The 13824-nt window shown below is 29.7% G+C and overlaps 1 protein-coding gene across 5 annotated transcripts in view; it reads right to left on the bottom strand.

Annotated features, from left to right (window-relative positions):
• LOC130673682 (transient receptor potential-gamma protein) overlaps positions 1 to 13824 on the bottom strand; it is a 102829-nt gene that overhangs the window by 75819 nt on the left and 13186 nt on the right. For 4 of the 5 annotated variants that reach the window (XM_057478811.1, XM_057478808.1, XM_057478810.1 and 1 more), the window contains one exon: positions 11201 to 11243. Coding sequence is in view for 1 of the 5 variants with exons in the window: in XM_057478809.1 (XP_057334792.1) it covers positions 11191 to 11224 (34 nt within the window). In the remaining 4 variants the exon portion in view is untranslated. Of the gene's footprint in view, positions 1 to 11190; positions 11244 to 13824 lie in introns of those variants that run through there. The other variant, XM_057478809.1, reaches the window with a different exon arrangement.

Genomic DNA, 13824 nt, shown 5'->3' with positions numbered 1-13824 from the left:
TATCTATGTAGTAATTTGAATAGACAGATTTGGATTCTCTTAAGAATTCGTGTGCAGTATTTTTATAAAATGTGATTTGTAAAATTACCAAAGAGTAGTGTTGTAAATTTAAAATCATGTCGTGGAAAGACACTTATTTCGATCAGTAATTTTTAGACATATCTGTGTAAAAATTTGAATAGACGGATTTGAATATTTTTTATAAAACTATGTGTAGTATTTTTATGGATCGTACTTTGTAAGTTCACTAAGCTGTAGTGTTTTTAATTTAAAACCATGTTGTTGAAAGACACTTATTTATGTAAGTAGTTTTAAGATACATCTGTGTGATAATTTGAACAGACGGATTTGAATATGTTTTCAGAAACCATGTGTAGTATTTTTACAAACCGTCGTTCACAAATTTACTAAGCACTAGTTTTTTAAACTTGAAATCATGTTGCTGAAAAGACACTTACTGTTAGTAATTTTCCGACTTATCTGTGTCATTATCTGAACAAACGGATTTAAATATTCTTTACAAGACCATGTGCGGTTTTTGTACGAAACGTGATTTGTAAATTTACCAAGCAGTAGTATTGTAAATTTAAAAATCGTGTTGCTGAAAGTCACTTACTTGTGTTAGTAATTCTCAGACTTATCTGTGTAATCATTTGAATAGACGGATTTGAATATTCTTAACAAAACCATTTATGGTATTTTTACGAAACGTGATTTGTAAATTCACCAAGCAGTAGTGTTGTACATTCTAAATCATGTTGCTGAAAAACACTTAGTCCTGTTAGTAATTTTCAGAGTTATCTGTGTAATAATTTGAATAGACGGATTTGAATATTCTTTACAAAACCATGTATGGTATTTTTACGAAACGTGATTTGTAAATTCACCAAGCAGTAGTGTTGTACATTCTAAATCATGTTGCTGAAAGACACTTACTTCGGTTAGTAGTTTTCAGACTTATCTGTGTAATAATTTGAATAGACGGATTTGAATATTCTTTACAAAACCATGTATGGTATTTTTACGAAACGTGATTTGTAAATTTACCAAGCAGTAGTGTTGTAAATTCTAAATCATGTTGCTGAAAAACACTTAGTCCTGTTAGTAATTTTCAGAGTTATCTGTGTAATAATTTGAATAGACGGATTTGAATATTCTTTACAAAACCATGTATGGTATTTTTACGAAACGTGATTTGTAAATTCACCAAGCAGTAGTGTTGTACATTCTAAATCATGTTGCTGAAAGACACTTACTTCGGTTAGTAGTTTTCAGACTTATCTGTGTAATAATTTGAACAGACCGATTTGAATATTCTTTATAAAACCATGTGTGGTATTTTTACGAAACTAAATTTGTGAATTTACCAAGCACTAGTGTTGTAATTTTAAAATCGTGTAATGGAAGTATACATTTGCAACTTAGTAAATTAAATAATTGTCATTGTATGTTAAAGTTCAAATACTGTATATGCAAGGAACTTCCTATACATTTTTAGTAAAAATCTACTTTTTTTTTTAACAGTGTATTTTGAGGCTCTAATCCTGATTACGTTATTCCAGTTTAGTTATTTTAAAATTCTAAATTGATTCTCAAAAATCTCATTGAGAACCACGAGACTTAAATCCGAATTTGTTTTTTGACTCGGATACATTAAATGCGAAAAAATTAGACTCCATAGACGACTTCAAATGAGATATTGAAAAATCATGAATCATTAATTCTTGGATCTTAATTAATTGAACTAAAGAGAGATTTATAACGTCTTTGTAGATAATCTATTACACTAACGACACAGGGTAATTATGTTCAAATATAGGATATCTGATTTGAAACTGACGTCATTATACTAGTCCAGTCGATGCGCACGAAAAAATGGTCAAAGATCATTTTTTCGGTGGGTAAAGATCGATTTTGAAAAATTTTTTTTATAAAATACTAGAAAAAATATAAGGAAAAAAGTTACCATAAATTTGGAGGGTGATCTTTTTTTTTTTATAAAAAAATTAGATGTAAAATGAAATATCTCTAAAAGTATTGAGAAGTTATCGAGACAAACTGGTATCATTGTTTTTGGGATTTAATAACGAACAAAATGAATTTTGAACGAAGTCTCTACGACGAATAGTTGCTGAGATAAAAATTATTAAAGCGCGAAAAACGAAAAAGCGCGTCATTTCGTTCGCGCGCGGATAAACAAAAGAGTGTAACTCGGCAGCAAATCGATATTTTAACAATTTTTTTTTATTATTCTCTTAGTAAATCATATATCAACCATAAAAAAATTTGGTAACTTCCAAAAAAATTTTTTCGAATTTTAAATTTAAAAAAAGTAAAAATCACTTTTTGTTAAATAAAAAATAGAAAAAATGAAAAACAAATAAAATGACCGAATGGATAATTTTGTTTAAACCATTACCCAAATAATTACGGGTAATGACAGTTAAAAAAATTTTTTTTTCATAAAAAAACCGGTTTTGAAAATTTTTTAAATTTATCAACAATTAAAAAAAAAAAAAAGTTTTTTTTTTGATACGACAGAAATTCATCTCGCGAAATTCTGAATCGAATGGTATATACGAATTTTTGTCGATTTTTTGAAATTTTTCCTTTATAATTTTCAATACAAGGACTTAAAAAAATTTCTTGCTACGGGACTTTAAAAAAATAGGACTTCGGATATCTTCGGGAATTGCTAGAGAGAGAAAGTAGGCATAAGACGTAGTGTCGTTTTCTAACGGATAACGACTACTTTCTCTCTCTAGCAATTCCCGAAGATATCCGAAGTCCTATTTTTTTAAAGTCCCGTAGCAAGAAATTTTTCTAAGTCCTTGTATTGAAAATTATAAAGGAAAAATTTCAAAAAATCGACAAAAATTCGTATATACCATTCGATTCAGAATTTCGCGAGATGAATTTCTGTCGTATCAAAAAAAAAACTTTTTTTTTTTTTTAATTGTTGATAAATTTAAAAAATTTTCAAAACCGGTTTTTTTATGAAAAAAAAATTTTTTTAACTGTCATTACCCGTAATTATTTGGGTAATGGTTTAAACAAAATTATCCATTCGGTCATTTTATTTGTTTTTCATTTTTTCTATTTTTTATTTAACAAAAAGTGATTTTTACTTTTTTTAAATTTAAAATTCGAAAAAATTTTTTTGGAAGTTACCAAATTTTTTTATGGTTGATATATGATTTACTAAGAGAATAATAAAAAAAAATTGTTAAAATATCGATTTGCTGCCGAGTTACACTCTTTTGTTTATCCGCGCGCGAACGAAATGACGCGCTTTTTCGTTTTTCGCGCTTTAATAATTTTTATCTCAGCAACTATTCGTCGTAGAGACTTCGTTCAAAATTCATTTTGTTCGTTATTAAATCCCAAAAACAATGATACCAGTTTGTCTCGATAACTTCTCAATACTTTTAGAGATATTTCATTTTACATCTAATTTTTTTATAAAAAAAAAAAGATCACCCTCCAAATTTATGGTAACTTTTTTCCTTATATTTTTTCTAGTATTTTGAAAAAAAAATTTTTCAAAATCGATCTTTACCCACCGAAAAAATGATCTTTGACCATTTTTTCGTGCGCATCGACTGGACTATACGTGCGTAGATTATTTTTGACGTCATTGAACAATTAAAAACAGTTTAATATATCTATAATTATAAATATAGATAAAGAATTATATGGAATGATCGAGTATTAAAGGTATTTTACCTTATATCATAAATATAAACCCAAATATTAATTTGAAGGTGTCAATTGCTTAATTCTACGGCGATTTTATTGAAAATCAAAACTTGAAAATCCAATTTTATTGAAAATTTTTTTGAAAATCAGTTTTAGATATAGAAATTTTGAGTTGTCTATAAACACGTTAAAAAAAACGTAATTCATGTCACGATTGGAGATCGTGATGGGCGTAGGTACGAATTTCGTATAAAAGTATGAAATAAAAGGGTACTTATAATGGTCAAGGACCGATCCTATGACCTGGGCTCACGTGACCAAATGCTCGATTTATTCTACCTTATATTCAACTCGCGCCTACACAATATTGTTGAAGACAATATTGATAAAACTCAAAACGATTTCCAATCTATGAGTGTGACTTATTTAAATTTCACAATCAAACGTTGAGCGGTAAACGTAAGATTGTGTACCCCCTACTGTTAACTATCTGTCTGAGCGGCTAAACAGGTAGAAAATAAGGGATAAAGGAAGGTGGGCTGCCGAAAAGCCTCGTGAAGCTAGTATCTTATTGCTAAAGTAAAATTGTCTGAGAAATAATGTTTTTAAATGTTTATGTTCACGAGTAATTATTTATTTAAGATCCAATATACTCAAAATACAAAAGGGTTACAAATATTTAAAATAGTCAATGTAAAATAAAGTGTGTCATGCATTTGTTTTATAATCGGGTTCAAAATATATAAAATAATAAAAATATCACATAATGATTACAATGGTTAAAACTTACCCTAAACAGGTTTAGGTGAGGTGTCAAGACTATCAGCAGTAACACAGGACACTTTTACACAGCGCGTTCTCGCGGTTAAATAATGTGATTCTAATTTATTGACTTATTTAGTTTATTATAATTTGTTCTAATTATTTATGCGTTTCAAAATCTTCGTAGTAATTGTAAATTAATTGACAGTCTTCGCTTTTTCGCGGTAAAATAAAATGTAAATTTGTTTTAAAATCTTCGCGTATTTTCGCGGTAAAATAATTCTTTAAAATCTTCGCTTTTCTCGCGGTAAAATATTATTCAATGTATTTAAATTCTTCGCATTTCTCGCGGTAAAATATTCTTTGATTCTTCACGTTTTTCGTGGTACAATTCAATATTAAAATAAAAATGAAATTAAATGGATTAAAATAAGATGAAGATAATCAATGTTGTACCGGTGCTAAACGGTTGATATTAGTTCACGACTTACAACGATCAAGGACCAATCGTACGATCTGGGCTCACGTGATCGGATGCTATACACTAATATCGCGTTGATTATGCTTCTGAAGCTAGTAGAAAATAATATGCCGATTATACGAGTGCTTACGACGATCAAGGACCGATCCAATGATCTGGGCTCACGTGACCGAATGCTCAATCGGGATATCATTCCTCTAGCCACGAACACCGTTAAGTGTCCGGAGTTCAGTATGGTTCAGAGTTTGATTCCCAAAAGAACTGATGAGCTAAAGTCCATGGTCTTTTTATATGGTCTTCACCTATGAAAAGTGGTGGTAACTTGTTTCCCATACGAAAAGACTCGGACCCACTCAAAAGTTCTAGGCTCATGCACACGTGTGATCCCTGGGAAATAGATTTTGACTATTGAGTAGACCGATGACCTGGCGCCACTCTGCCGCCGAGGAAACCATAAATTTTGGTAGTTTCCATTAGCTTTCTCTAATTTCCAAGAATCACATGCAGGTGCACATGAGTTGGGTGGTCTATAGTTTTAAGAAGAAAATCAAAGAAAGATTACCGCTCCTATGCTTAGATTCTTAAATGGGAACGGATACATAAATTTTAAAAGTACGTTAAGTAAAAATGATGAAATTTAAGGAAAAAGGAATCGATAATACGTGTGGTCCATTAGTACAACACGACCTAATTGTAAAGCGTTGACAACGCTCAGGTAGGTATATTTGTCCGGTACGACTGCTGGCGTCAGTAAGTCGGACGTCATAAAAAAAGGTCTAAGTCTAAGAGATCTTAGTGTGTACTTATTTGGGAAGAAAAATAATAAAATTTTTGAATGTAGCAGCCGTGACATTCACATCATAATTAAAATATGTCGGCCCTGAATTCAAAATTGAAAATTGACAAATTTTAATTTTTAAAAGCTTAAAAAATTTCAACTCGAAATCCTACACAGTATTGAATTTTCGAAATCAATATGGCCGATACTTATTGGATATTTTTTTGATTAATTTTTTCTGACCGAAATGTTTATAATCGAAAGATTTTGAATTAGATCAAGTACGGGTGCCCGAAGTGCTTTCTATTGCATCAGTTGGCAGAACTTTTTTGTTTTTCCCTGCCATCGAGTATGATAGAGGATAAAAGAAATTTGCACGGGTTTAGTAATATTCGATGTTTTAGGTGCTGAGGGGAAAGTTAAATATTCACAAGATTTAAAACAAGAATATGTATATTTTTAACAGACATATATTTCGTCTTTGAAAAATAAAATCGTATTTTCATTACAATTTTCAATAAATTTGAAAAATTATGAATTTCATTTCTATACATAATTTTAAGTACATTAAATTATATTAAATAGATTAACATCGATACTGATGAAATAAATATTATTATTCTTTCGTGAAAATCTTGAGAGCTAGAAATCCTCCATAACTAGGATAACCACGATGGTACCAACCGATTCCGTAAATAGGTTGAGGTGAATTTTGATCGGTGACGATCTCCTGTAAATCGACAAATGGAACTACGTGTTGTATATTATCAGAACTCTCTTTAGTTCCACCAAAAGCTATTTCAAATTTGCATGATTCACTGCGTTCGTAATTAGTTCCTATTAAAGCTGTGGACGGCAGAAGATCTGGATGACCAGATAACATATCGATGCCCCTAAAATGAAATTATTAAATAATTGTAGCACTCACGACGACAAAATTTCTCAACAAAAAAAAAGTTTTTAATATCACAATTAGACTAATATATCGCGTTACTAATTCCAAAAAGACATATTTTTACACGTCTTTTTGGCTTAGTCACTAAGTTCAAAACTAAAAGGGCGTGTCATTTAAGCTGTATGCCTTCTAAGCAATCCAATTTTTTTTTTCGATTTGTAGCTATAAAAATAACTACACAAAAAAATTGGCGATGAAAAAAAAATTACACGCCCTTTTAGAATTGGTGACGCGATACATAAATATTGATATTTTTTATAAATAAGTTATCGTTTAGAGATTCAGCATTAGAATAAAAATGTAATTACCTCCCATGGCATTGACTTTTTTGTGTAATTTCGGATTCATTTTCATTAATATTACCATCGTCATCGACGTATCGTCCGCGCAATGAATCACCTAACGTAACACCTGTTTGATAACATAAGCAATCGAATTATTTGAAACTGTCAACAAAATAAATATTTTTCCTAAAAACTAAAACTAAAAACTTACCTGTGACAACTGCATTCTCTGATAAAGTAAGATCTTCTAGTCTGATTCGTTAAGAATCGTAAGTACCATCGCTTCGGAAATTACCAATAATTTTTTTTTTTAAGTTACAATTATTTGAAGTTGTCCACTTGAGAGTTGTTGGATCAATTTTTCCTTGTGCTAATATTCCTTGTTGAAGTTCAAGGTACATTACATTACCGTGTCTTTTGAATCTCGCGCCAGTTGCAACACTATCAAACAATATTTATACTGTATAAAGTGAATTTTTTGTTCTAACTAATAATTAAACAATAAAACTCACTATCCATCATCAACTGAAACGGGATCAAAACAAACGGAATCAAGTAATTCACCACGCTCGTTACTAGCATTTGAAATATCGTCTCGTTCACATAAGCACTTGCAAATGTTACCAGTATGAAGTAGTATATTGTAAAAATGAGGTGATGTTGGCCCGGGTGCGGGGGAACAGATAGGATAATACAAACCAACCTTACATTCAGAGACATATGAGTTTTTGAAATCCGTTTCTGCTTTTGATCGAGGTTCACTTTCCTTATTTATTTGTGCATAGTTTGATTATAATAATTTATTACTCGTGTTAATTAATGATATTGTCAATGAATGTTTCAACTTACTCTTTCAAACTTGCAATAGCGAAGTGATCCGGCGCATTGGTTTGGGTGAGTTAAATTTCGTGCACTCTTTACACATTGTGAGTCAATCGTATCACATTTGCCAGAACAATATTTATCACTTCGCAACAACTCTTCATTGATACTTATTGCATACAAGCTATTGAATTGAGCGAAATTGGCTAAAAAAATTAACGAAAATATTTCGGTCACATAATATTTGAAAACATAACTATTGCATATTCATTAAATAAAATAAAGTTTTTGTCTTTTGGAATCTTCTGAACTATTGGGACTCAGTACCATCCGACATTGTACCCAGTCCAATCTCGTTCTTTCCGTGTACCAATATGTACGAAAATTCAAAATAAGGAAATCGTTTGAAAGAAATTTCGAATAGGGAATTTCCATTGATTTCAGAGCATTCTTCTAATTAAGAAATTGAATAAATATAACATATTTTAAAAAACTTACCTTCCGCTCCATTTTCACGCCATTCACATGGATCACCTTTCTGAATTGGAACTAATTTTGATGTTACCGATGACACATTTAATTGTATAATAATTGTAAACATCCATATTGTAATACTGGATATATATAAATAATTCATTTTGTTATTTTTTTAGTAATGAAGAAGAATAATTTTAAAAGTAAAATATATATTCGAACAGCAAATGAATCGACCGTGCTCAGTTAAACGCTGAGTGAGCTCCAATAATGTCGATGGACAGTCAATAGCTTTTATAGTTTTATTTTATTACATCTTTGAAAATAATCTTTTGCACTACTGACGCACATCACAGTCATTTTGTACAAATATATGATATTTTGTAGCTTATGTTGTTACATGAAATAATATATGCAATAAATCATAAATATGAATCCAAACATAAATGTGGCCATTTTAAATTCTGAATATTACGTTTCTTTATTACTTGCACGGTATCATCTATATGTTACAAGGTTACATTAAATGTAAAAAAAAATTCGACTTAAAGCTGATATCAAATAAGATATTAAAAAAACATCAATCATTGATTTTTGGATTTTAATTGATTGAATTGAAAGCTGTTAAGTTAGATTATGTTGAATTATAATAGTTTATTGCTGTGATCTGAAATTAACACTTTTTACTTATTTTTTTTAAATTTTAAGTTCATAAATATAGTGGAAATTTTTCATATACGTGGAAAAGACTACGTTTATAAATTCTTGATAAGTGTTATTACTTTATCCTTGGCGAGTGGTAAATATCTAACATGTTTGAGTCAGTCGAAATAAAAATAAGTCACGATTGTTAAAAAAAACAATAATATTTCTAGGATAACAATACAGAAAACACACATACACAAGTTATCATTTGCAAAGTTTTTCCTAAAAAATAGAGTAAAAAAGAAGACGAATTCATGTTCTATCTTTACAAAATAAGGAAATCAACCGTGCTCAGTTGAACGTTGAGTGAGCTCTAATAATGTCGATGGACAATCAATAGCTTCTATAGTTTTATTTTATCACATCTGTAAAAATGATCTTTTACACTAATGACTCACATCAAAGTCATTATGTACAAATATATGATATTTTGTAGCTTATGTTGTAACATGAAATAATATATGCAACAAATCATAAATATGAATCCGAACATAAATGTGACCATTTTAAATTCTTAATATCACGTTTCGTTATCACTTGCACGGTATCATCTTTATGTTACATGGTTACCCGAGTCAAAAAAAAAAATTTAGTTTAGTCCTCAAAAGCTTTTATTCCTTTGATTTTTCATTTACCGCCCAGAAAGTAACTCCACTTTAGTACTCAAAATCCTCAATGAAAACTATGAGGTCTAAATGCGAATAATTTTTCGATTTTAAATTGCAAGTAAGACCTCAACATCTTTAACGAATGAAAAGTTCTATATCGGACTTTGAAAAATTTTTGATAGAAAAAGGGAAGGGAGAGAATAAGTCGGATGAGACTTTCGAGGTTCAAATGCGGATAAAATTATCTCATTATGTTTTGCCAGACAGACCCGCTGTACTTGCTCTGACACAAGAATCCCACTGGATAATTTTTTTTATGCAAGATATATTCTGTATACATCTCGTATATATTTTTGCACACCTCAAGCGCGAAAGTGCTGGTGTGCTTTATGATCGTTCTAAATTTCATTATAATATTATTGTTGTATTCTGAATATTTCTTATATACATTCCTCGCATATTCATGATATATATTACATGTATTCTATCGATATTCCGAATATATTTAAAACGGCAAAAAACATATTAAAATAAATATATTCTGTTTGTATCTAGAATACACACTGTAAAAATCCGGAGTGAATTCGGAGTGAAATTAAATCCGAATTCACTCCACCACTCGGAGTTCCGGAGTTTTGAAAAAAATCACTCCGCCTGCGGAGTGAATTGGGAGTTTTTTTTAGCTGAGTGATCTCGGAGTGACGCGGATTTTATTTCACTCCCAATTCACTCCGGTCCGGAGTTTTAATACTTAAATAAATTTATACTAATTTATATTAAACTGCTAAACAATGTGTGTGTGTGTGTGTGTGTGCGAGTGTGTGTTTGCGTGCATGTGTGTGTTTGGGTGTGTGCAGGTGTTTGTGTGCGAATGTGTGCATATGTGCAAATTCGTGCGTGTGTGCGAATGTGTGCATATGTGCAAATTCGTGCGTGTGTGCAAATGTGTGCAAATCTGTGCGTGTGTGCAAATGTGTGCGTGTGTGAAAATGTGTGCGTGTGTGAAAATGTGTGCGTGTGTGTACAAATGTGTGCGTGTGTGTTCGATTGTGTGCTGGTGTGCAAATGTGCGCGTGCGTGTGTGTGCGAGTGCGCGTGTGTGCCTAAATATGTATGTGCGTATGTGTGTGCATATCAGCTGATCAATAATGTAATACGCGAATTTTTACTTCGATTTTATTGAGTGGAGTTATATTTTATTAATAATATTTTCAAAACTCCGCTCCGGAGTGAATTTCACTCCGGAGGGATTAAATTAATAAAAAATTATCTACTCCGCGAAAACTTCCCTGCGGAGTGAATTTCACTCCGAAGGGAGTGAATAATTAAAAATTCATTCACTCCGCATTCACTTCGGATTTAATCCGCATTCACTCCGCGAATTTTTTACAGTGCATCAAGTATATATCTTAATTATATTATTTTATATTCCTTATATATTATTTTTGTATTCTTTATATTTTTTATATATATTCTGAATATATACTATTTCCATGGGGAAAAATAAATCTTTGTGCGGTCCCTATAGGGCAACCCCATAAGGATCTAATAGGTCTCACATAAAAATTTCTAGTCGGGCACTAAAATTATTAATTGTATATAATTAATATAATTGACTCTACCTGTACTCACCGATCTCCGGTACGTTCCTGTCATAACTGGTCCTTGATAAAAACTGAAATAAATAAATAAAGTTATTTTGAATGAAGAAAGAAAAAGTACTATTTATTTTATTAAATGTTTCAATAAAACGGTTATTGGTTTGACCATAAAAATATTAAATAATATAAGTAACTTATAAATTTCAAGTGATTCAATTTAAAAAGTAATTTATTTATCAATAAAAAATCAAGTGTAAGTAATTTGTTTTCCGTTATTTTTCATTTAGTTGTTTTAATTTTTTTAAAAATAGAATCAATTCCAAGCGATTAAATCTCATTGCTGAAAACAATGCGGCGTGTAATCGGTTAGCCGGAAGTACTCCCACGACGGTCAACAGTCGTTTATTTGAAAATAGAAATCGATTTCCCGTGGAATTTCCGTGCTATTCCAAAGAGATGCCTGAAGATAATTTATTATCCCGACTATTATAACCCATTTCCCTGTTTCTCTCGGATCGTATACATTACCAACAACTTTTTTTTTTTTTAAATAAATCAATTAATCATTTCATAAATCATTCGGGCAATAAAAAATATTTAAATAATCATTTGACGGGTTTTAATTCAAATTGAATTATTTATGTAATTAATTTTGTATAAATTCAATTACTATAATTTTTTTCATTAATAAAATTACTTAAAGTAATTAATTAACATGATAGCGTTAAAATAATTAAAGGCGAAAAAATTTGAGCGCCACAATGGCGATGGAATTTGCAATTCTCTGGAGATCGCAAGACCTCGGGATCTAAATATATCAAGTGAATATTTATTTACAACCATGGGCAAGTAAATAAATATGAAATGAGGGTGAATAAAAAAATTTAAAAGCTAATGTATTGTAAGAAAATACTTTTCGAGATGGAAAGAATATATATCATGAGTGTAAAGATAAACAAATTGGGTAAATATTGAGGTGATTTTGAATCCACAAGAAGAAGCAACGGATATTGGGGTTTAGTTTGATTTTTATCGGGTGAAATAACGTGAAAAATAAAACAGAATAAATGAAATAAAATGAGGATCGACCTTGTGAGTTGTTGAGGGAAGCAAAAAATCTGTATTTGAGATCACATCTGGCCTCAGTTGAGATCTTCTTCACTTTTTTCGTTCAATCTACTCGTTTTCCTGTACGATGACCCAATAAAGTTCGCTCGCCTCTTTTTCTTTTCGCCCAAAAGTCAAGATTATTCGTATAAACGTTTATTTTCCACTTTATTTTTTTTTCTATCTGCGAGGTCTCGGAAATACTGGGTAATAATTTATTTTTTATTTTCATTCTTTTGCACCTTTTGTGCTGAACTGGACTTGAAAAAATTTTGTTCATTTAAATATTTTGATGAATTATATTTTTTTAGTGTGTGAAATATTTTTCATTGAATTTTTTAGCATACAATTAATTAAAAAAAAAAATAAAATTAAACCGCGTGTTTTTGTTTGATGTAAAAACATTTTTAAAGTTTTCCAAAAAGACTTATTTTTTTTTCCCCATGATATTGATTTATGTTAAAAAGTCAAAAAGAACTTTAAAGTAGATATTTCATCCGAGAAAGTTTTTTAAAAAAATTTCTTATCATTTTTCTTAAAGTTATATCTTTTTGAAAAGTTTGTAATTTTATTTCTTATCAGTGATAAATTTTTTATTTTGTTGACATATAAATTGTACGGGTGTTTATTGTGTGATGTTACTATTATATTGTCGAAAATAAAATTATGTAATATTTACTGAGTATTAAATTATATGAATTTTGAGTTTTGTATATATATATATATATGTTGTAAGCAGAATGAGGGTAAATTTAAATGGGTTAGCTCGTGTTAAATCATTTGAAAAGTCATAAAGACTTTATTAAGACTCATATACATATAAATATATACAAACATGTGTACATATGTATGATCACAAATTCATATAGATGTAATTTTGACTACGAAACTTTTATTCTGCAAGCGTGTAAATTTGTCTGGTAAGATGCTCTCGTGTAATAGATAAAATTAATTTTCAAATAAATTTAATTATTTTGGGCATATTTCCAACAAGTTTAATATAAGTGATTAAAAAACAAAAAACCTGATCCAAAAACTACACTCAGAAATTAAATAATAGAAACTACTATCTAGTTATGGTAAAATTTCTACCATTAATCCGATAATAGTGAATATTATCTAGATGATTGTATAAATCAACTAGATTGTAATATTCAACATTTTTATAATAATTATTACAATCCTGTATGTTAACTAGAGTTAATTATTATAATTATTCTAAATAGTTATATTTATAATCTAGATGGTAACAATTATTATAAAAATGGTGAATATTACAATCTAGATGATTTATTTTTAAAAAAATTGTTAAAAAAAGATTAAGTGTTGACTATTCTAGACTTCAAAACGTGACACAACGACGAACATTTTTTGAACGTTTTTTAAACTTTTTCAAATTCAAAAGAAAAGTCAATAAGTATCCTTGTATTATTAAGATATGCTAATACGAAAAACGTTTAGAAATAAGTCAAAATTAGTTTTTTCTGAACATATTTTGCAGTGAAAAATGTTCATTTGAAATATCAAGTCAATTGTTTCTTTTGTGTA

Source organism: Microplitis mediator, chromosome 8, assembly GCF_029852145.1.
Source record: "Microplitis mediator isolate UGA2020A chromosome 8, iyMicMedi2.1, whole genome shotgun sequence".
Taxonomy (NCBI): Eukaryota; Metazoa; Arthropoda; class Insecta; order Hymenoptera; family Braconidae; genus Microplitis; species Microplitis mediator.
This window is presented reverse-complemented; position numbering and strand designations above follow the sequence as displayed.